The 22,477-nt window shown below is 58.6% G+C and overlaps 1 protein-coding gene across 1 annotated transcript in view; it reads right to left on the bottom strand.

The window, feature by feature from the left end:
• Positions 1-959: 959 nt before the first annotated feature.
• The window catches only part of LOC119095546 (eye-specific diacylglycerol kinase), an 80,587-nt gene continuing 59,069 nt past the window's right edge, over positions 960-22,477 (bottom strand). Inside the window, exons 12-19 of the mRNA XM_037218401.1 lie at positions 17,606-17,796; positions 12,176-12,273; positions 11,205-11,333; positions 9,338-9,476; positions 5,878-5,941; positions 3,942-4,099; positions 3,294-3,457; positions 960-2,551 (exon numbers count right to left, since the gene is read on the bottom strand). Coding sequence (XP_037074296.1) covers positions 2,499-2,551; positions 3,294-3,457; positions 3,942-4,099; positions 5,878-5,941; positions 9,338-9,476; positions 11,205-11,333; positions 12,176-12,273; positions 17,606-17,796 — 996 coding nt within the window. The 3' untranslated portion in view covers positions 960-2,498. The remainder of the gene's footprint in view (positions 2,552-3,293; positions 3,458-3,941; positions 4,100-5,877; positions 5,942-9,337; positions 9,477-11,204; positions 11,334-12,175; positions 12,274-17,605; positions 17,797-22,477) is intronic.

The raw sequence follows: 22,477 nt of genomic DNA, 5'->3' as shown, positions 1-22,477 counted from the left end.
TTTAGCCGCCTGTACCTTCTTAATCTGCCCAAAAATTGGGACCCTTATCCTTCGGACTTACAATACTGTGGGTTGCCAAGGAGCCCTGCGGTGACGTCACGACGTCGTTGCCAGATAGCTCTTTTGTTGGGGGGGGGGGGGAGGGGGCGAAGCGGGACGAAACCATGTTGCTATTTAATAATTAAAATTAATCGCATACATAGTTCCGGGCCGTGCCTTTTGGCCCTAGCTAGATTCGTCAAGCTGGAGAAGCCCCAGTCAACAGTGGATTCAGAACGTTGCGTGTAGAGGGTGGGGTGCTGGGGTGCCAAAGTTCAGATAGGTGGCCTGATTTAGAAACTTATAGGTGTTTCTGCTGTTACTCGTGTTTTCGAACAAGCCGCTCCTGGTGAAAGACGCTTAGATTTTTCGTCAACGTCCAGAATGTCGTGTTTTTGCACAACTTGGGACATCTCCAATGGGTTCGCCCTTGGTTTCAGCCACCAGCTTTGCCAGCCGCCCGCGCATCTTCGGAAGGGAAGGGGGAAAACCCAAGGACAGGGCATGGTGCGCAACTTGTTGAAATATATAAAGCCGACATACATCGCAGCTGGCACATGCCGACTCCAGAGCGATTCCAAAACTTCCCTTCCTCTTATCGGAAAAGCAGCACATGAGCTCGCCTTGTGACAGTTAAATGTGTTCATTTACTCTCTTAGATGATTTCCAGGTGCGAAAAAGAAGCTTAAAATGCAGACTCAAGCGCCATTATAGATGTGGGTGCGTGCGTGCGTGCGTGCGTGCGTGCGTGCGTGCGTGCGTGCGTGCGTGCGTGTGTGTGTGCGTGTGTGTGTGTGTGTGTGTGTGTGTGTGTGTGTGTGTGTGTGTGTGTGTGTGTGTGTGTGTTACTTCCCGTTCTTGTACGAAGAGGTCACTTCCCACTGCGTGCCGCCACCAAACAGCAATAAAATAACGATAAGTTTATTGTTCTCGTGGTCAGAAGCCAAAAACATCGGTATCATAGCATTGCCTGGAGTGGTAAAGTACCGACAACATCCACGGAATGGGGAGGTCACGTTCAATGGGCACAATAATATATGTTTATACAAGTGACCACAGGGCATACACCCTACTACAGCCGCGCCGGGCTGCATGCACCAGTGAGCCCGGACCGAGCGCGCCATCATGGGCTCCAGGCCGTCATGGGCTCCGGCGCCGGTCGGCGGGCGCGCTCACAGCGGTCGGCCCCGCGACGGTGTCTTGCAGACGGCGCCACCATCGCCCCCGCCCACCCCCGGGCACTCTGGCCGACGACGCGCCGCACCCCGGGCAGCCGCCCGCTCTACTGATTAAAGCTTAAACCAAACGGCTCCCTAGTACTGGGAGGGCCACGACAGGCAACACCAATGGAGAAATTACCTTCTCACCGGTCAACAGGGCGACGGGGCGGACGCCGGCGGAGGCTGGCGTCCGCGCTCGGCCGATATTGCATTTCAATACAGGGGGTTCGCACACCACTGCAGGCACACAACCAGGCCCCAAACCGGTGCGAGATGAATAACCGGGCCCCGAATCGGTGCGAGGAGGATAACCAGGCCCCGAACCGGTGCGAGGAGGAGAACACAGTGCTCACACGCTGGGGGCGCGACTGGGGGGCTTGTGTGATGTCAGGATCACGCGGTCGGGGTGGGACCTGTGTCGGGCGACTACGCACTGGGGGCAGGACCGGTGTCGGAGGTGCACTGGGCACACATTGGGTGGGGGCGGGAGTTGTGTCGGGTACGCTCGCGCTTGAGGACAGGGCCACCGATGAGGCTCCCTGGGCACACTCTAACGCATGACTCTCGCCGTGCACACGCACACGGACACGCACACACACGCAAACGCACATGCTCAGGACGGGCCGCGCGCATGCAGTCATGTACATAACAAGGACCCACGCATGCGTGCGTCGGGAACGCGCACTCATGGGGACTGGAACGCCGGCGCGGTGTCGACAACACGGTCCCGTGAGCACGCCAAGGCGGGTGGGCGGGGACGCCCGGTCCCGGCTGCTGCCACGCCGCCGCCGCCAGCCTGCCGGACGTCACCCTCACCACGTAGCCGCGGGCCGTCGGCGGACCGCGCCGCGCACCGTATCACGTGGCTGTTGACAAGCCCGGGCCGCGGCCTCAGGGGCAGGGGCACACGCGGGTACAAAGATGAAGGCATTCTGAAAGGCAGGGTTTACTGAACACCATCCCCTACGTTCGTCCGCCAATACATACCAAGGTGTGATAACGGGCTAGGAAAACACGTAAAAAGTAGGAAGCGGTACGTCCTCCCTCTAAAAATACAAACTTCATTGTTGGTGATTACAGGCTGTACACTAAATCCGGCCTGGCGTTGTGTGGAGAGCACGCTGATGCCGGTGACACGGCTCGGCGCCGGCGCCGGCCGGCCGCCTCTCTGGTATTGCTATGCCGTGAGCAGCCGCGGCCGAGGCGGGGCCGCCGGCCGACGAACGCCGCCGGCAGAGGTCACACGGCTGTCTCGTGGTCGTCCGGCACCACCAGCTGGAAGTGCTCCTGACCTGGAACCGGAGGTCAAGCCGTGGGAGCGTGCGATCCATCAGCGCCGGCACACGGCGGTTGGGGCGCGCCGCCTGTAGCTGACACCGATTTACGGGCTGTGACAGCTGGAGGCGTGACATTATATCCAGGCCAGTTTAAATCCGGCAGTGTTGGCGACTTATGGCAGCTTTGATCAAATCCGCCCGCGAATTTGTCTGTTATGTGCGCGCACGCTCTGTGAGCAAACCCGAGTCCGAAATCAGAGCATCCAGACGAGTGCCACAACTTCTCCATCGGTCGTCACCACACACGGAGAACCACCGACGGCTGGTTGGAAACGGTGTCAGGCAGGCATGCCAAGTTTGCGCAGCTGGCTAATAATTAATCAATTGTGATTCGAAACTCACATGCGACCCTAATGCATACTGTAAGTCCTATGACAAAGAGTTTCAAACTCCTCAGAACACAGACGCTTAAGCGCTCACGAAGTTAGCGTCCTTGGCGTTATTTCTTATCCGGTTATACGAATAAAGGAGCACATTCCGGGGTGCTGACGTCCACAGCCAAGTGACAGAGCCACTTCGTAACAGTGAACGGTTTGAGCGGGTATCCTAAACTTACTCACATAATGCCATACGCGACAAATTATTCTTGCCGGGGCCAGGCTTGCCCTCACTCCCCACGACCTTCCTTCAGGCTAGGGCTCCTCAGAGGCAGCCAGCTGGCGCCACTCGGCATCCGCCTCGCCCGGCGCCCACTCACTCTCGAGGTAGTCGGCCAGTTCGCGGTCGTCGGCCTGCAGCGCCAGCAGCCGGGGCGTGTTGCCCTCGCTGTCGGCCAGGGTCAGCAGCGCGCCGGACGCCACCAGCATCGAGCAGATGGTGCGGCGGCCGTGTAGGGCCGCGCAGTGCAGTGCTGTGTGACCCCTGCCGCAGGAGGATGCGTCACGGACAGGGTCACGCAGCAGGTGGTACGCAAGGCCATCCGGCAGAGAAACACAGCGTAGTGTGTGGAGGCGGAGCCAACACATAGCACCTCACAATAGCGCGTGCACAACAACAGGAAGACAAAAAAGACAGCAGTTTACACGAGATGACCAGCGGAGGACCGTGCGGACCCTGGATGGGATCTTGGACATCACCGCAGCGCGGACGCCACTCCCCAAACAACATCACGCTGTTTCCACACCGCCACACGGCGGCTTAAATGACGTCACAAATCAACTTTGACGTCGTCACGCAGCCCTGAACAGCATCACACGTCAGCTCCGGTCAGTCACGCAGTGGCCCTGAACGCCACAACAAAGCAGCTGCAGCAGCGCCACCCAGCGGCGTCTGGTGGCCGCGCGGTACGCCTGGGCCGCGCCACAGCGGCGTCCGGCGCAGCCGCCGCCAGCCGCTGCCCGCTCACTTGTCGTTGTCGCGCATGTTGACGACCGACGAGGGCGCGTTGGCCAGCAGGTAGCGCACCACGTCCTTGTGGCCGGCGGCGCTGGACAGGTGCAGCGCCGTCTGGCCCATGGCGCTGATGGAGAACAGCGACACGCCGGCCGTATGCAGCTCCTTCACCTATGGAGACGGCGCAGCGTCAGCTCCGCGGCGCGGCGCGGCGCGGAAGGATGGACCGCGCCGCTCGCGTCCACGCAGCGGCCGCCAGTGCAGCAGCCGGCAGCGGCCACACAACCGCCACTTTCACATCCTGGTTTAGCTCCCAGCTGCGGCGGCTTCCCAGCGCCACTCAAGCGCCAAACGCTCGCTTCCGGGATCAGGTGGGACGCCTTAAAATGGCGGCCACGGTGCGGTGGACCGGGACGACCGCTGGGTGTGCGTCAGATGAGTGTCCTGCCCTTCTCAGGCGGATGGCTAGCCCGTGTCAGGTCACTCACGTCGTTACATCGTTATGGGGCACACGCATTTCAGGTTATCACTGGTAACAACCGTGGTATTGGCTTGATTGCCGCGAAACGCCGCGAATGAGTGGTTTGATGCATCTCTTTTTCGCGTATTTCCAGAACGGCACTGTCAGGGAGACAGCAGAAAAATATCAATAATGTAGTCGCCATGCATGACGGGCACGCACTTGGCACGCTAGTTTGTCAGACGGCTTCCAGGTGGCGCCACTATGCAGTCGTAGGCCACGCGCTGCTGAGCGCGCTTCTGGCAGCACAATTGTTTTCATTTCATTGTTTTGACCCAGATAAAAAACGTAGTTGGAAGATGGGGTGTTTTGGTCACGTGGTCCGGGATTTAATAACATCACCGGACGAGTACTGTTTGCATCTGTGTGTCCGCTGCGAGAAGAGAACGTGGAAAGCAGGGTTATTTGGTTACATCGACCGGTCACTAAATCGTAAAATTCGAGCCGAGCGCGCAAACAAAGACACATAAAAACACATGCTGTACAGAATCGCGCACGCGCAACATCAGATCAATGCGTGTATGATCTGTAAGGACGCTATCGTGTTACCAGTGCCAGGTCGCCGATGTGTAAACAGCGTCTCTCACTGCCATCGCATGCCAGCGGCAACCGTCGTTCGCCCCTCCTTCACTTCGCTATTATTCGTGATGGAGTCCGCGATAAGGTACGGCACAGCCGGCTAGTTGCATCTCAGGTAATCACACGACAGTCTCAAGTAATCACATGACGGTCTCAGGCAATCACACGACAGCCTCAGGTAACTACATGACAGCCTCAAGCAATCACATGACAGTCGCAAGCAATCACAGACGTCGCGTCTGCACACCGGTCAGCACCAAACCCTTCAGACCGACTGAACGACACAGGCGCCAAGACCCACGTGAGCCACCCCCGGCAAGCCATGTCCGTGGACCCCAAGGACCACCCTGGCCGCTGCACCTAGCAATTCGCACTCTCCTGCAGCAGGTCTGACGCCCGCAACCAAGACCGACGATCGCAGCTGACAAGAACATGCAATGACCTCCGGAGCTGCGAGAGGCGAAATGGTAGGGTCCGCAGCGCGCGTGTCGGGTCGGCGTGTCCGGGGGGGGGGGGGGGGGAGGGGGCCTCGTAACTCCGGGCCCGATCGGTCAAGTTCTGCCGGCATGGATGGAGCGGCAGCCCGGGCCGGGATAGAATGGCCGAGGAGACCGTGACAGCCGGTTGTGACCGGCGTCGGGTCGCGACTCTCGGCGATCATCAGCCCCGCTCGCCTCCCCACCGGGCGGAGGTCGCACGCTCTCTCGCCCTCTACCCCCCCCCCCCCCCCCTCTCTCTCTCTCGACTCTCTCTCTCTCTCTCTCTCTCTCTCTCTCTCTCTCTCTCTCTCTCTCTCTCTCTCTCTCTCTCTCTCTCTCTCTATCTCTCTCTCTCTCTCCCCCTCTCTTACCCGGGCCAGGTCGCCATTCTGAGCGGCGTGGAGAATCTCCTCCGATGACCTCTCCAGAAGGTGACTGTAACCGGAACGATACATGTTAGCGGTTTACAAAGTGGCATGCGACTGTTAAGACTCCACTGGGGTGGTGCGCAGACAATTCTACCAACAATGTGTTGTTCGTACCACGTATCTGCCATGTGAGGCATCTGCGCAATTTTATTGGCTGTTCATCTGCAAGCCAGACGATGGACATAACTCTTTGAATCCCGAGACGGAAATCTTCAGCCGCATTCAGTGCTGAGCTGTTCAACAGATAGGGCCAACACACGGCAATAAATATATCCGTGATGGCAGGCTTAGCGCGGCGGAGCGGCCCGAAACAGTGCCGTCTTCGCGTCCGGCCGCTCCGTCTCAACCCGCGCATCTTACAAGAGGGCCGCAGACTCTCCGGGGTCACGTGGCCCACACCGGATGTAGGTAGAACTCCCCGCAGTCACGTGGCCCACACCGGGTGTAAGTAGAACTCCCCGTTGTTACGTGACCCACACCGGATGTGGGTGTAACGGGTAGAGCTGGCCCCGTTCTGGACCACGGCCTTAGTCCATGCACATCCCCTGTCCCCGCACATGCATCGCAGCCAACTCTTCACCAGGCGGACAACGAGTTACCGGCAAGTTACCAACGGCCCGAGCCAACGGCCAACGGAGAGAGCCAACGGCCCGAGCAGGAATCGTTCCTTGAGGGTCAAAGTATTCCAGACGGGAGGAAAACGTATCTAAACGACTGCACGATATCAAAGGAACACAACCCCCGACACATTTCGGTGTTTACGTGCCGCTCCTGGACACTTCGTGCGTCGTCCGCGCGCGATTTAGCTTCCAAAGACCGGGCGCAGTGCTGACCCGCCACAGACAAACCATCCTGGTCCGTCCTGCTGGTAAGCGCGGGGAAGGGACAGGGACATGGACCGAGGCAGGGCCAGGGCCAGTAACAGGGACAGAAACAGGGGCTGGAACAGGGACCGGACCCGGGCCAGTAAGAGGAACAGAAACAGAGACAGGGACAGGGACAAGGACAGGGACAGGGACAGTGCAGCGGACGCCCGACCTCCGACCGCTGGCGTTTTGTCACCGCTAAGGCCAAGGTCACGCTCAGACGCCCCAGCACTCAACAGTCCACCCCTCCCACCCAGCACCAGGTCAGCCCCAACTGTAGAGCGTCACACACAGAAGACTACTCGGAGAGTGCGGACTCAGACTGTGCTGGGCGACAGGCAGCCACGCTCGACATGCGAGAGGCGATCGACGCGGCGCCCGCTTACTTTCCTCCAGACGCCCACATCCATTTGAGCGTTGTCAGTTTCGCAGTCCGCCGAGACCTCCACACAAACACACTCAAAGCCAGCCCCGCCGGGCGGGGCGCCGCCGCCGCCCGCCGACACGACGTGCAGCTTGGCCGCGCCGGGGGCGTCGGCGCGAGCTCGTTCTGCCAGGCCGGCCCGGCGCCATCAGGCCGGCCGAGCACGAACTAACGCAACGAGCCAATCCCAGTTTCAATCATGATTAATGCCGGCCGGCAGCGGCTAACTGGGCCAACTCTTTATTTGAAGGTAACGCAAATGCGCCGCCTGATTGATATGGGTGAGCGAAATTCGTGTCCGAGATTGGGGATTAAGGGAGCGGAGCCGGCGGCGTGGAATGAGCGGAGCGGCTCACCTCGGGGGGCTGAAGGTGGCGCCGAACAGGCGCTCACGCAGCCTGCAACAGAGCGGCGCCGTCAGCCGACGCGTGCTGCGCCGGGGCCACTGGGGAGCGCGGGCCGACAAACAACCCACCGCCGCCTACGAGCAGCGGACAGCGCGCGGTCGCTCCAGAGAGCGCGAACACGCGAGAGGCGCCGTCGTCCCGCCCCGGGCGTCGGGGGCCGCTGAAACGGGCGGCGCCTGCCAGTCCCTCAGCAACGATCATCGGCCGTCAGCGTTCGAATGACAAGCGCTCGTGGGCCGACCGTGGCCGCTTCATCCGGCAACAGAGCTGCTACGGACACCCAGGAGGCGGAGAGGAGCGCCTGAGGACAGCGGGCTGAGGAGGCTGGGGTGGATGGCTGAGGAGGCCGCGAGGAACGTCTGAGGACAGCAGGTGCGTCGAGCGCCTCTCAAGGCGTCGGGAACACTGGGAGGGAAAGCGAGACAAGAACACATGGGAGTGGAAACCTCGCGTACACTCAGAATGGAGCACGAAATGCCACAACACGCCGCTGTGCAACGGAAGTGATCTTGACTACAGTGGAGGGGAATGAGGATATGCCGTGCCATAATGGCGAGTGTCAGCGAACAGGATGAAATGTTTCCCGCGAAGGCACGCTTGCGAAAGGAGTCAGTCGAAAGTACGTGGAGCAGCCCCGTTTGGTGGGTCGACTGCACCTGCTTTAAACAACTGCAGGGACCAGCTTCTCCATACGATAGAGAAATATTACAGCGTGGAACAAGGCTAGTACCGTAAACATTAAGGGGCTACCTGGACTATCACTATTCAGATCGTGACCTTTGGTACAGCAATGTAACCCGCGTCTTGGAGATTTATGCCACGCTAAGTACTCGGCAGCATCGCAGCAACAGCGAGGGAACTACAGCCAACTGCACCAACTGGTTGAAATGCTCTCACACGACTTCCGACCCGGAACTACACGCGAAGGCAACATCTAAGCTGAAGGTCACGTGACTTTAGTCCTGTCACCATGTGACCGGGCCGGTCAGGACGCCACCCACGCGGTAAGATCCAGCTGTCCGGAGAGGGCGCTGGAGCGACGGCGCCGGGTCAGCCGTGACGAGCCCGTCATTGAGGGCGTGCTGTGCCGGCGGGCAGAGACGATCGACGGCCGAGGCGTGCCGGCACGCCCGCCCTCCGGCGACGGCCCGCCCGGGCTCCATTGCTCGCCGTCGTCCCTAGGTGGCGGTGCGACGCGTGGCCCGGTCAGCGGTGCGCTCGCTTCCTTGTGTCCCGGTTTAGCGCACCAGGGCTGGACATGTCCAAATGCGTCGTGGTCCAGTGATGCGGAAGTCAGCACGTAAGGCGCGTGTGCTTCTCAAATCGCCAGAGACGCGCGACGGCATACAGCGCGACATGCCCGCGCCTCGCCAAATTTGAGAACGCCGCACGGTTTGCGCGCCAACTTCTGCACTAGCCGACTTACGCCCACCGGGACCCCTCCAGCCCGGGAATCGTCGGCGGCCCTCGGCGCTGACGTCAGCCCGTGCCGATCGGCGAGCGGACCGGCCTACCGGTTACCCTTGCGAACCAGCGAGGCGAGCTGGCGGCCGTCTGAGACCAGCGCCGGTCCGCATCCCTACTCACCAGCGCCGCGACCGCACCCCTACCCACCAGCGCCGCGGCCGCACCCCTACCGACCAGCGCCTCGGCCGCAGCCCCACCCACCAGCGCCACGGTCACACCCCCACCGACCAGCGGCTTACTTGTTGTTGGCCGAGGCCACCGGCTGCGGCGTGACGGCCATCGGGTCCAGGATGAACAGGTCCTCCGAGCTGATGTCCGTCACGAAGTGCAGGTGCTCCTGCGCCCGGTCGATCCGGAAGAAGCGTTCCGCCGTGCACGCTGTCGGAGAACGGGGTCAGGCGGTGAGGCGAGCTGTCATCTGGAGGTCTCTCTAGTGAGTGGTCTCTGGTGAGATCTCTCTCTAGTGAGAGATCTCTCTGGTGAGAGATTTCTCTGGTTAGGGATCTCTGGTGACTGGTTTCTGGTAAGTGGTGAGAGGCCATCTGGTTATGCAAGAGGGGTCGACCGGTGAGGGCCGGGGGGTCTCTGGTGGGGGGGGGGGGGGGTGAGGGGTCTCTAGCGAGCGCTCTCTGGCGAGGGATGAAGGGATCTCTGATGAGGGGCGAGGGGTCTCTGCTGAGGGGTGATGAGGCTCTGATGAGCAGTCCCTGGTGACGGCTGAGGGGTCAACGGTGAAGGGTGGGCGCCTCTGGTGAGGGGTAAGGGGTCTCTGGTGAAAAGTCTCTGGCGAAGAGTGAATGGTCTATGGTTAGCCTCTGTTGAAGCGTGAGGGGTCTCTGGTGAGGGGTGATGGAACTCTCGCGAGCGGTCTTTGGTGAGAAGTGAAGGGCCTCTGGTGAGCGGTTTCTGGTGATGGGTGAGGGGTCCCTGGTGAGGTGTCTCTGGCGATGTGTGAGGGGCACTTCGTGAGTGCCAACGGGTCTCCTGGTGGAGGTCAGCACAGCGGCGAGAGGACAGCCCACCCACAACCTGACGATGACATGTGCCACCACAGAAAAGCTGGCACGCCGGTAAACGACAACAGAGGTCGCATCATCGGGCTATGATGTGACCTCCACGCTCTCTGATGTTTTATACAATACTTACCAGGTGCGAACACACACCCGGGTCGGAGACAAGAAGGCTTATCTAATATGAACTCGAGAAATAGACTGTTGCTGTTGGAAGGTGGGTTTTCACCTAGCGGCCATCACAAGGTGGGCTGCGTTGAAAATCGAAATACGAGGCGAACTTGTCTATATCATCCAGCGAATAAACCCGGGACCAAATTACTTATTCCAACGAGCTCACGCCCTGTCTATCTCAGTGCACAGCTGTTTGCATCACTCTAGTTCAGCCGACTAGTGGGCTTAAGCTGATTAGCCACGCAGCAGTGTTCGGCTGCAACAATATTGGCCTGGCCCGATCTCAGCACCAGCTTCACAACCAGCTGACATCTAACCACGATGATGACGGACCGATTCAAGGCTGCGCCCTTTGAGATTCAACGCACACATTCAGTCAAATATTGGGTAGTTCAGTCCAATATACATTTTTATATGGGTCACACGTGACTAATCGGCTGGGGCTGCCCTGCCATTCTGCAGGGAGAGCGCCGTCGTGTCACACGCGGCCGCGTGACGCGGCAGCGGTGGGCGTGGGTCAGGGGTGGGGTGGCGTTGGCAGCCGTATGGGCCGTCAGATCATGCCGGCGCTCCAGATACCCTGACATCGCGGTCCAGGGTCAAAGACGCCGAGTGCTGGCGGGGCACTGCGCCCGCGACGAGGGATGAGCACTTCAGCTAACACGGGAGGCAGGCAGCGGCGTGTATCCAGTACAAGGCAGCGTGTATAGCGAAGACAAGTCCGCTGTGTGCATACCAAACGCAAAAGCACCCACTTCACTGTAGGGACAGCGGCAGGCGACGACAGTGACCCGCGAGATGGATTCCACCGGGCGCTTACAGCCCTTGGACCCCAGAAACGTCCCGGGACATGCTCACCCGCCCCCGCCCGCCGAGGTGAGCATTTGCTCCGCTCGAGACAGCAAACGGTCGACTGACTCACAGTCGACGAAGCACCACTCGGGGCTGAGTGGCGGGCTCTGCTGGCTTTCCTCCTCCAGCCGGTTGATGTGGCGCCGCACCTGCTCCAGGTCCGAGTCGTGGTCCACCATGATGACGCCCAGAGGCGTCGCTGCGTGGCAGAGCGCCAGGTCAGCGGGTGCGGCCCGCGCGACCGTGGCCGCACCTCGGCGCCGGCGGAAGGCTGCGCAAGACCCGCGCAGGGAGGACGGCGGTGCCACAAGGCCCGCGCAGGGAGGACGGCGGTGCCACAAGGCCCGCGCAGGGAGGACGGCGGTGCCACAAGGCCCGCGCAGGGAGGACGGCGGTGCCACAAGGCCCGCGCAGGGAGGGCGGCGGTGCCACAAGGCCCGCGCAGGGCGGACGGCGGTGCCAAGATACGCGCAACGCGCCTAGTTCAGCACTTCGCACCGATATAAGGGCGCATTCTCGACATACATTATTTTAGACTGCTTGCAAGAGCCGGCTGCCTAAAACGCGGTTCGTTTCGACCCCCATGTCATTCCGATGCAATGTACATGACACACATAACCTGATCACGTGGTTATCACGTGGACCAAATTAAACAGAGTGCTCTTTGGCTGACCACGAACATCAAGTCTCCGGACTTCGCCCGTGCCTGATGACGACGGGTCAACACCACCTTATTCTGGCCCGTATATAACCCTTGAACGAGCGCCGCAGGCCCCGGCAGCCACAAACAAACACAGCGCCACGTCAAAGTCAGTGTCAGCGTCAACGTCAGTTTCAGCGTCAACATCAGTGTCAGAGTCAACGTCAGTGTCAGCGTCAGCGTCAGTGTCAGCGTCAACGTCAGTGTCAGCGTCAACATCAGTGTCAGAGTCAACGTCAGTGTCAGCGTCAGCGTCAGTGTCAGCGTCAACGTCAGTGTCTGCGTCAACGTCAGCGAGCTTCCGATGACGTGCGGCGGAAAAGCGGACGGGCGAGGCTTACAGTGCTGCATGAGAGTCTCCTTGTCGTAGTGGTACTGCTCGTAGTCGGACATGGTGATGCGGTTGATACGCATCCGAAGCTGATCCTGTTGCGTATTCCTGCAAAGGCCGAAGGGCGTCAAGGTGGTCTGACACCGCCAGCGCTCTTCGGCAAGTGACACCATATCGGGACGGCTGCAGAATAAGGAGTGGTTTGGAATTTGGAACCATCTTTGAATGCATGGCACGAGCTTCTGTAACAATCAGTGTTTGTTGAATGTTTCTGAGGGCTATGCAATACATTATACATGCAGTTGGTCATTTCATGCAGTGGTGGTGCCACCCGCTTCAACGTTTCCATAATTTCTTCAAAGAGAGATCAGTTTCATTGGATCATTTCATTCCAGATGTGAAGGCAGGTCAGAAGCGCCAAGAACCAGCCCGATTGGCGCGTCGCGTCGTCAGCTCGCACATTCCAAATGCCGCTCAAAACAGAGCACCTCCACCTTCACTCACATATGACACAGAGCACCTCCACCTTCACCCACATATGACACAGAGCACCTCCACCTTCACCCACATATGACACCGAATGGCGCCACCTCGGTATGCCTTTCAGCTCGGAAAAGGCTGCGTGTCGACTCAGTGTCTGCGCGCCGGAAACTCTTTTGATTCGAAAAAGCCCGGCTGAATATTCCGACTAGACGCTTGACTCGACCTCGGCCTCATCTTGCGGTATCCAAAAACTTTGCGTAATGCAGCGGCACGGAGAGAGCGTCACCCGAGGAGAAGCGAGGGCGCGTAGTCAGAATGGCGGCGCCGATGCTCCCTCCCCCAGTGCGCAGCAGACGTCCGCAAGCCAGTCCAACGCACGTTCTGGCGTCGCCAGGCCGCTGCTGTCCATTATTACTGTATCGTTCTTATGGACTGCTGAGCTTCAAATACGACGTTGGCGGAGGTTCGGAAGTCCAGAATAGTTTAAAAACCAACCAAACGTGCGCCCGTAGATGTGAAAACCGTTCGGAAACCATTCGGACAGACGTCCAGGGCCTCTCACCGGGCGTCCAGGGCCATATCGACGGGTGACTGAGGTCACCCCAAGGGGCCACATTATCAAGTCCAACGACTGCTTGCTTGTCCGGTTGCCGGGCGTTCAGAGACATCGAGCCGGCCGTTAGCGCATGCAGCATGAGATATCTCCGCAACATTTACAACGCATTTCGATATCCCAAGCGTCCGATCCAGGTATTGCCTTAGCGGACTGCCCCCCCCCCCCCCCCTCCAACAATGCCCCGGCCGTGCCGCTGAGCGGCGTGAGTCAAACTTCCAACGTAATTGGCGGGAATCGAACCTCGCCTAAACTTTAAATTGGCGCCTATGGATGCTGCGTAGACAGCATCGACGTCCAATCCCAATGTGCTCCCTAACCACACTGAAGAAGTTTGACGTCTGCTGGGCAGACAGCAAATAAGACAAGAGGGACAGTGCACTGAGAGCAGAGGGATCAGCGGCTTGCGAGCGGTCCGTGCGCAGACAAACGGAGCCGAAGCCCGAGGTGGGGGTCTCGGACCCAGGGTCTGAAGACGCGTCAGATATCGGCAGACAACCACGTACATGGTGTGTTGACAGAGAGGTCACTGTCCGCCACATATCCACCTGTACAGCTCCGCGCTGGAGCGTATAGCCGTCTACTTCGGCCCCGCCGTGAACAGCGCAACAGTCCGGTTCAGCTCCGTGATGGAGCATGCTAGTCTGGTTCAGCTCCGTGATGGAGCATGCTAGTCTGGTTCAGCCCTGTGACAGGCAGCACGCTAGTCTGGTTCAGCCCCGTGACAGGCAGCATGCACGTCTGGTTCGGTTCGGCGGGGTTCCACATGCACGTTCGGTTTAGTTCGGCGGAGTTCCGCACGCACGTCTGGTTTAGTTCCGCGTGGTTCAGCGGAGACGTCTGGTTTAGTTCGGCAGGGTTCAGCATGCACGTTTGGTTTACGCGGGCACGGTTCAGCACACACATATCGTTTAGTTCGGCGTGGTTCAGCGCACACGTCTGGTTTGGTTCGGCGTGGTTCAGCATGCCGGCTGCTTCAGCTACGGACAGTGAAATGGTGGTCCGTATGCACAACGGACAGCATGCCAGTCCGGCTCAGAACCGCGGGGACAATATCGCGCCCGACTCAAAGCCGCGGCCCATCCTCTACATCCGCCACCAGATGACAAGTTCACTGAACTCAGCTTACAGCTGCCCGACAGCCGGCAAATAATGGGCCTTATCAGATGCCATTTCTCAGCTAGATGCCCATAAACACTGAAGGACTGCCCCGACTGAAACGAGCAACTGTTGAACGAAGGCCTGACGTCAGCAGTCTTTTTAATTCATTAGGGCTCATTAGATAGGCTGAATCCCATGATGTAATACCACGGTACTAAAATAACACTACAATCAAGCCAGTCAGACGACCCGTTCCCGGACCTCCAGTGCACACTTGCCCTAAGTGCGGAATGAGACTAGCGCCCATGAAAAGTCCTAGCACAAACACTGAAAGACCGAACCCGGGGGATCGGCTTGGAGCTCGCAAAAGGCCACAGTACTGTACTGCCCCACTAGCCGACTTATTTGCCGCGTTCTCCTGCGGCGCCACAAATCGGTAGTTAGGGACGTGGTTTCCTATTCGTTCTTTTTATCTCCATCACGAGGCGTTCACCATTCCCGACGTCCGTGTCACATTGTGTTGAAACTTAAGCAAACAGTGAGTATAGTGGCAGGGCAACAGAAGTTCCCCCAAATTTAACGGGTCCGAAATGCACTTCGTTCCAGTCAACGATCATACGGTAATGCCACATTTTCAGAAAGTTGGGGCTCAGTTCCTCTTCCTATTCTCGCGTCCCGCATGGTTGCCAATGCTCCTTTACGAAGCATTACGCATCGCACACTTCATACGAGAAAGGTTCTACAATGTTATGAACCACGATGCATCCATCACGCCTCGGATCACTGGAAAATTCCGCAGCGATACTTAAAATCGACACTTCATCAATATCTGTACCACGCACCTCAACAAATTATACCCTCCATGGACCCAAGCACATCGGGTCGGCGAAACCCAGCGGGCCCAAGCCATCCCGCTGGAGCATGTGAACAGGTCCATGGCTGCCGGGTTTCCTTGATGATATGTACTGAAAGCCATCCGATGGCTTGGTTTTGGCCGAGTCCTGGCAGTGGCGGCGGCAGGCGCTCTGGACACCTCAGCCGATATATGGATCCACCGCGTCTGACGTGCAGCTGCAGCCGCTCGCCGCCGATAGGAGATCGCCACACTCCGAGCTCTTCATCACACTAAACACATCCGACGGCCCGATGGGCTCCTCAAGTGGACACGAAATACGGACCATCCGGACGGCGCCACCCAGATGGAAGGGACGGAGGCGCGGCCCAGTTTCGACGTGAGGCTCGGCGGATCTGCCACTCTCCTGTTGGGCCATTTCTTTATACATTGCATCGGCGGGCCCCTGAGTCCCATACAGCCTCGGCCGTATCGACGGAGCTTATGCAGAGTAGGATCCCGAAGTGGGCAACGCTTGGGCGGCCGCATCCTACTCCGCCGCACCCCCACGCCGGGCCGGCGCGGACAGACCGGTCCGACACAGGGCCGCACGCTGATGCATAGATCCATGAACAGAGTATGTGACAGCTCCAACAGAATGCTGGACAGGGCACGTGACAGCTCCAGGGCAGTCCCAGACGGAGCACGCGACAGCTCCAGTGCAGTCCCTGACAGAGCAGATGGCAGCTCCAACGCAGCCCCGGACAGAGCACATGGCGATACCGTCCCTGGCGTGTGTCCTAGCTCCTGTCCGACGGACGACGAAAACCAGCCTGAGCCGGCAGCACACCACGGAGACCAACCTGAGCCGGCGGCGGACCACGGAGACCAGCCTGAGCCGGTGGCAGACCACGGAGACCAGCCTGAGCCGGCGGCGGACCACGGAGACCAGCCTGAGCCGGCGGCGGCCCGCGAGCCCTGACCACCGGCCGATCGGACCTCCCGCCAGTCGGTGACCTCTGACGGACCTCGGAGCGTCGCAGCCGCGTTAGTGAGCTGCGCTGCCAGGCGGCTTTCGTGTCCACCTCCGGGTCGAGACCATAATAAGAAGCCGCGGGTCGGGGCGCCGCCGCGGAGCGCCGTCGGCCGCGCGGCGTCGTCAGTCGCTTTCGGCGAGCCGTGGGATGGTATTACTCACGTCACGTCGGTGGTGAACTGTGTCCAATGCAGGAGCCCTTAGTGAAGGGTGGTCCTCACGCCTCCGTGAGACGTGTCAGCGACGGCTGCGTTTTTTGGATAGATTTGGTCAAGCACGCTTTGGAGAGAGCGCTTTTTACCAGAAGATGATATGTTCCAGAAAACATTCTATCAGTTCGGTAAAAGACAGGTTTCGTTCACTTAGAGTCAAGATTCAAGGGCCATCTTTTCAATAACAGCAAACTCAGCCAGGCGCTCCAAGAAAGTAAATACAACTCAAGAGTAAAATAAACTAACATCGCCGTAGTTTGCAACGGGAGCAACATTGCAGCAGAGTCATGCAATGGCTGCGCTGTGACGAGCTCGCTGGGCCCGAGCCGGCGCGGAGCTCGCTGTGGAGGACCGGGCGTCATCCGGGTGCCGTCCCACGCAGCTCGGCCCGCCGCCCGGCAACGTCGCAATCCACACCGCCGCGCATCGCTCCAGCCAAATCGAACGGCCGCGGTCGTAAGTTAGCCCACTCGGAATTGGAGCTGTCGACAACTTGAACGCCGCTCTACGGTATAGAAACTGTTGACGGATGCGGAAGGCCCAGACGGGTCCTGATAAATTGGTGACTTAGAATGGGCGGGGAAGTGGAAGGAGAATAGGGAGTTCTGCTAATATGGACACTGGGGGTAAATGCAGGCAATACGGAGTGCATTAGAAGCAAAGATGACGCGGCAGCATCGGAAAGGTAGCCTCGTGAAACGAGGGACGGGGAACTCAGTGAGCACGAACGCTTAAAAAACGATTCCGATATAAGCCTGAGCTGAGCGCCTGACGACTCCAGCAGACTGCGTGCCTGGTGCGCCTGCTACCGACTCTTTCGAAAGCCAATACCGCATTTGCGGCAGCCTCATCGACCACGCCGACGTGACCATCTAGCTGGCACAGCTGTCAGGTCAGTCGGGTCGGGAGCTGGCAATGCTGGCACCGGGTCCATTCCGTCACACACATACACACACACACAGCCCAGCAGCCGGGCGTGGGTACCCGTGTCCGGTGCCAGCCCAGTAGCCGGGCGTGTGTACCCGTGTCCACTGTCAGCCCAGTAGTCGTGCGTGCGTGCGTGCGTGCGTGCGTGCGTGCGTGTGTGTGAGTGTGCGTGTGCGTGGTGCCGGTGCTATGTCCGAGCCAGCCGCCGGCCGGGCGGCGCAGGCGGCGGAACTCACGCGGAGCTGGACTTCTCGCCCCGTCGCTTGCAGATCATGCGGGCGCGGTTGAGGTGGCTGACGGTGATGATGGACGGGTTGACACGACACGCCTCGCCGTCCACCTGCATGGGGATCGTCTTGGCCGTGGTGATGACCGCCTTCTGGCAGCGGCCCAGGCTGGTGCCGTGGCCACCCGCGTGCAGCAGCGGCTGCCGGCAGGCATGGACGTCAACCCTGGTGCTGCACGCGAGGAGGTCGTCAATAACTGTGCTGAGGCGAGGAGGTCGCCAATAACTGTACTGACGTCAGGAGGTCGCCAATAACTGTGCTGAGGCACGCCCAACGGACAGACACGTGCAACACACGTAAGCCACCACCGGTGGCGCGGCATCGGACAGCATACACAGCGGAGGTCGTCAGTACCGGCAGCACAGCCTCCAGATAAGGAGACCCGCACCACAAGCACCGAAGCCTCACGCCAACACACAAACGGCGGCCGGCGCCAGTGGTGCTGGAGGCGGCGTCTCTTCCGTTCCATCGGCGCGTCTCCCCTCCCCTCCCCTCCCCCCTCCCCCTGCCCTCAGGGCTCACGAGACGCCAGCATTGATGCGGATGCGGCGCAAACGCCGCCACCATTCGCGCCGCCGCCGTCACGGACGGCAGCTGAGCCCCGGCATAACAGAATGACGAACAGCGCGATTTGGCGCACAGCCGGCAAATCCGGCTGGGCCGTACGGCGGCCATGCGCACCGCCGTCCCTTCCTCCCAAACTGCCGCGATATTACCCAGGAGGCTGTGCTGTCGTATTTCATGGTCGGCCATGCCTGCAATAACCTGATGATGACCGATGACACGTGGTGTTTCCATCATCCCGCCGGGAATGACAGCGGTGCTACGGAGATATAAGGCGGTACACACGCGTCACACGGGAGGAGGGCCTGCTCGTATGCCGCTAAGCGATGTGACGAACCAGCGGATGCATTAACGCGACGGGACATCAAAGCGGTCGGGGATCCGTGGGGATTCGGTGCATCCACGCTTACACGCCGAACGGAAACAAGCCGGCGGAGGGGAATATATCGCGGCGATGCGGTCTAGTCCAATAGGCGGAGACCACCGAGCCAGCCACTAGACAACGACAGCTAGCGATCGACAATAATCCGTTTGAATGTCATTGGTACGGTTGATACAAAATAAGTCAAAACGCCGATAATAGCAACTGTTCTATCGGGAAAACTTAGCAAGCCGCCACCATTTCTCCCGCGGATATTTTCGACAATGGAATTGCAAAATGAACTCAGCAATGCAATGGCCAGCCTAGCAGTGTGGTCACGACACCCCGAGAATGGTATCGGTGGCGGTCAACGCACACACCAGCCAGAGATAGAGACTCTACCGGAGCGGGTTTAAGCATCAAAAGTGAGACCGACAATCTTTGGCTCGAGTGGAGCAGCATAGCAGGCGGCGAGAGCCCTCCGAGGGATGTTGGCTCGAGCTGGGCAGCGCAGCAGGCGGTAAAAGCAGCTGACAGTGTCCACGGCTACCGGGCAGGGACCAATCCCATTTTGTCTGCACACGCTTCTGCTGGCCAGTGCAGGTGGTCCCGAATCAGCCCGGGCGGCGTGGCACAGCCACGCTGGCTGACCGGCGCCTGGCCGTCCTGGCCACCTGCCGGACACGTCCTCCTCGCTCCAAGCCGCAGCGCTATCCGCAGGCGACGCCACGGTAAATTCGACGTCCAGCGAGCTCGTCAGTCCGTGCCGGGACGCTCCGCCGGCCGCGCGGGGCGCGGATGGGCGCACCGGCGCCGCTCCGGTGACATCGACGGCAGCGCCTGCGCGGCGCTCGTCGGGGCTCCTCGGCGATCTCGGTCTCGGCTCGACCAGCGAGGGCCGGCGAGGCCGTACGACGCGCTGGGCGCCAGCGGCCCGTCCCGAGTCGTCCGTGAGACCGGACGGATTGGTGGACGGCAGGTCCGATCGGCCGATCCGAACTGGGAGGAGCGCGGTGGCCCGGATTCTCTGACGTATGGCGGCGTGGGCAGGACCCCAGCGCCAGACTGACGCGTGTCTTGTAAATTCTCTGCCCGGCTCGATCCCACGCGAGCGACCGCCCGCCCCTCCCAGCTGACGCACCGCTGCAACGTGTGCCGCGCAGGGGAACGAGATTACTCTGCCTCAGCAGTCGACCACTCACGCATGAGACCGTCTGTGGACTCCACGACGTTTGCTGACTCGGACCGAAGTCTGGCCACCGCATCCCCGAACGCAGCGAGACAGTGAGCGAGACGCAGCGGCATGTAGTGATAGACACAGCGGCATGTAGTGACAGCGCTCCTCCTCCCAGACGCATAGTCAGCTGGATGGGACCCCATTGTAAACTTTAGCAATACCCCAACATCTGGAACTGTTTCAGAAAACCGGATCGCCAAATGAATGGGGTATTTTTACGAGACAATTTCTCAGGCCAACTGGCCATTACTGGTCGACAGGCACAGCCACCGACGCCGTTCGCAGCAGGAATCCCCTAGCAGTATACGCAGGGGCGATAAGGCGCGAATGACAGGCTTATTTATAGTGCCGGCAGCCAACCGAACCACCGTCGCAGCAGCGGACGGTACCAAGGGCACATTTCAGAGCGCATGTCACGCGCTGTTTTACACAAAACATAAAAGAAGCATTTTACCACGCTGCTTTACTAGGCGCCTTTCACACTTTCCGTTATCTAAAATCAACCCACCAATCAACCATGTCTCTCAGGCCAAAGCTCGTAAAGAGCATGGGTCGCCATAGCTACCAGGCTATGGCGGCCAACATAAGTAACTGAACCTGCACAGTACGCAACTGAAAACGATATCAATTTCAACGTGCGACATTAAGCAATGCGATTTCGTCCAGCCGATTGCGGGGCGGCGGTGTACAAACGAGTGCTACACATGGATACACTATTATCGACAAGTAGCAAGCCATGGGAATGATCCAAAGGGATCAATGCGGAACAGTCACCTGACATCTAATAGGTCATAATCACAAACAAATCAATAAAGTTCACAACCCTGGGACCAGGAGCTGTTGTTGCTTTGAACGGAGGGACCGTCGGCGCCCATAGATTTCAGTCTGGCGTTCCCTCGTTCAACACAGGGCACGATAATATCATTTTGCGGCTGACAACCGCAAGACAATCCTGTTATTCCTCCGCCTGAGTGGTAAAATCTAGTACTAATAGTGCGCTTTCCATCCGTGTCTATTCAAAATAACAACGGTGGCAGCCCGCAAAGTTTTTCCTCTTAAAAAAGCAGGCGCACCAGATGTGTGCGGCTAACACCACGAACGCCGTACCTGGTCTTTGTTGTGCGGTTAGGCATCCAATGAATGAAGGAGCATAAATGAGAAAGGAAAACAATATGCCATCATTGTCGAAGAAGACGAAACGTTCCTTGGCAAGACGGCCTTCGTTTTGTCAAGGTGGTGTACCAATGAACTGTTGTTGAGGTTTCACCAAATATATAAATGTCTATGTAAAACATGTCCGTGGTCTGCCATCCCTAACTCACCGGAACTTATTACTAGTTTTATTTCACTTACTTACCGTACATCATTACTAGTTTTATTTTCAGGTGTGAAAAAGTGGCAGGCCTTTCTTGTCAGGGTAGCAGCATTTATCAGGTTTGGGTCGCGGATGACATTCCAAAAACTGTGTCCGGCTTGGCCGCGAGTCGAACTTCAAACCCGACACGTACCTCTCAGTCTGCCCATCTGTGCATTTGTGTTGTCTTACGTGGCTGGAACACTTGCCGTAGTCATTAAGTGCTTCGCAAAAGTCGGAGGAAGCGCGAAAGTACAAACAGAATCAAACCTGGAGGATCGAAGGTGATTCCCAGTGGCCCAGTGGTCACCATGGTAACCATGGCAACAGTGGTCACCATGGTCACCTGGTAACTATCAGAATATGAATTTCAGTTAATACGTAAATTGTCAAATGCGAGTATTTCCGTTGAACTTCATCAAAGTGATCGAAATCGGCGAGCGTGTACACATGGTGACCATTTAAATATGCAATTAGCATCAAAAGCTCTCGAAGAGTCTCGAATTAGTCAAGCTAAATCAACAACTTTTGGAATCACGTTAGATTCAAGAAGCAAAGCCAACGACAGCAACTTTGACACATGATGACTTTTCCACTGCTTGAAGTAGAAGTTCCCATCAATTAAAACGACTGTTTACGCAGGGCGAACATGGATGACGTGCGTAAGGGCACGTCAAATCAGTCAATTAGAGAGCACTGCGTCAGCTGCACAGATAAATGAAAACTCGTGTCTAAAGTGGAGCCAGATGCAGCGTGGACGGTCGCTGGGTCCTTCATGTATCAACTTGCCGCCGGGGGGTGACAAGAAATATGACTGATTGAACCTTGGTGGGTGAAATACGACTAGGCTGACCTCGGTCGGGTGAAATATGACTTGTCTGATCTCGGCAGGTGAAATATGATTAGTCTGATCTTAGAGGGTGAAATGTGACTAGTTTGACCTGGGCCGGGGAAATATAACTAGTCTGACCTCGATCGGGTGAAATATGGCTATTCTGACCTCGGTCGGGTAAAATGGTCCTGGCCAGTTCTGAGGACCGGACTCCAGCAAACAAGTACCATCCAAAGCGATCAAAGCGGTTCACTTTGTCCCCGGCTGGTCTACCGTCACCTAGATGGGCAAGATAGAATACCTGACACAGTTCCCTGCACCTTCAGCGATCCTTGATCCGATAGTTCGACTGGTAACGGGGCGGACCTCTCGGAGAGCCATCTCTCCACCATCTCGACGCGCCACCATCCGGCAGCTACATATCCCCGATAGCCGAGCCGATCTGCCCAACACCGTACCGCGTCCGAGATGAT

This window comes from Pollicipes pollicipes, unplaced genomic scaffold, assembly GCF_011947565.3.
Source record: "Pollicipes pollicipes isolate AB1234 unplaced genomic scaffold, Ppol_2.1 Scaffold_1693;HRSCAF=1982_pilon_pilon_pilon, whole genome shotgun sequence".
NCBI lineage: Eukaryota > Metazoa > Arthropoda > Thecostraca > Pollicipedomorpha > Pollicipedidae > Pollicipes > Pollicipes pollicipes.
The sequence above is the reverse complement of the archived record's forward strand: the minus strand, read 5'-3'. Positions and strand labels throughout refer to the sequence as shown.